Source organism: Aplysia californica, unplaced genomic scaffold, assembly GCF_000002075.1.
Source record: "Aplysia californica isolate F4 #8 unplaced genomic scaffold, AplCal3.0 scaffold00918, whole genome shotgun sequence".
Taxonomy (NCBI): Eukaryota; Metazoa; Mollusca; class Gastropoda; order Aplysiida; family Aplysiidae; genus Aplysia; species Aplysia californica.
Genome location: NW_004798188.1, coordinates 230,211 through 231,755, shown reverse-complemented (window position 1 = coordinate 231,755; position 1,545 = coordinate 230,211). Strand labels below are relative to the sequence as shown.

Genomic DNA, 1,545 nt, shown 5'->3' with positions numbered 1-1,545 from the left:
TCCGATGTGTAGCGAGTAGCGAGTAGCGAACTACTCTTCACAAACGGACGGTTCGTTACCCGTCCGCTCATTTGCGGGTAGTGCCAGCGGGTAGTTCGTTACTCGCGGACGCTAATTTTGCGAGCCCGATCCAACCCTAGTTTGACAGGAAAGAAGGAGCAAATCATCCGCTTTGACAAATCAGATTCTGTAAACTCCTTCAGGAAAAAAACAACAAACATAAAACAACCCCCAACAAATCCCATTTCCATTCTCAAATACATCTACCCTGAGCTGGAGACAAACAAACCAACAAACAAACAGACAGACAAACCAACAGACAGACCCACCTATCGGACAAGCCCTCGTTCTTGATGTAGTTGGACAGTTTCTCCTTCATCTCGGCCGACTTTGTCTTCACCACCCCCGACAGCTTACCCAGCAGGTCTTTGGAGAACTGGGGACGGACAGACGGACACACAGATAGACGGACGGACAACTGAAGAGACAGTTTTGTTTGGGTAAAGAAAAAAATGGTTGTACGGTGCTTGCAACTGCATAAGACCACATTTGTTTTAGTAATTTTGTGTTTTAGTAGAAGTTTTACGGCGCTCGCAACTGCATAAGGTCATATGAGCACCAAGGGTGGATGTCAACAGAGAAGTCCTTACAGGGAATCAGACTTACTCTGCTCACCTCTCTAGCTTCAACAGTACAAAGTCTGCTTCGACTATCAAGGCACCCCGGAAATAGCGGGTCATAGGAGAGTGACAAACATACAAAAGAAGTAGAGGAAAATGACGATAGTAAGGATCAGGAAAGAAAAGCAGCAGTTCCCTGTTGTAGATCAGGCACAGTTATGAGCATGACATTGATGAATCAGCCCATTTACAATTCTACTGTGCATAAGAACTCGAAAGGTTAATGTCAGTAGCACCGCCCAGGGGGTAGTCTGAGGACAAACAGACAGACAGACAGACGGACAACTGTAGAGACATTTTTGTTTGGGGAAAAAAAAAAATATGAGGCAGCGTGGTGAAATCAAGCGCTCGTCAAAATAATGAAATCCAAGAAATCGACATTTTTCGGCCAGTCAGGAAATTTTTGTTTTCCAATTTGTATTTTTTGGTTCAACACCTTGAATGTCCGTCAAAAACATTCTGAGTGGTCGATCTTATGGACAAATGTTGATTAATGGCACGAAAAATGTAAATTTGCCGTTTCAAGGACTCTTGAGCTATGGAAGTCAACAAACTTTGGCAGCCATTTTCTCGCTAATTTTACTTCTGAAACCAAGCGACCCCCTCCTCCTTCAATCGCAAATAGCTTGACTTCTATTCAAGATAAATGGATACTTTTTTCATCAAAAGCGCGACAAATGAACAACGTTTAAGATGATACCAACAACTCCATATGCCCATCAATAGACGAGTGCCTGATTCCAGCACGTCGTGTCACCACGTATGGTTGTACGGTGCTGGCAACGGCATAAGACCGTATGAGTGGTGGGCAAGACACACGTTGATTGTTTTGACATATATTCAGGATACATATGAACAGTTGGGG

The 1,545-nt window shown here is 43.9% G+C and overlaps 1 protein-coding gene across 1 annotated transcript in view; it reads right to left on the bottom strand.

Moving 5' to 3' along the window:
* Positions 1-1,545, bottom strand: part of LOC101855450 (TBC1 domain family member 23) — a gene marked incomplete in the record, with an annotated part of 11,837 nt that overhangs the window by 9,892 nt on the left and 400 nt on the right. The window contains 1 exon segment of the mRNA XM_013089290.1: positions 330-436. Coding sequence (XP_012944744.1) covers positions 330-436 — 107 coding nt within the window.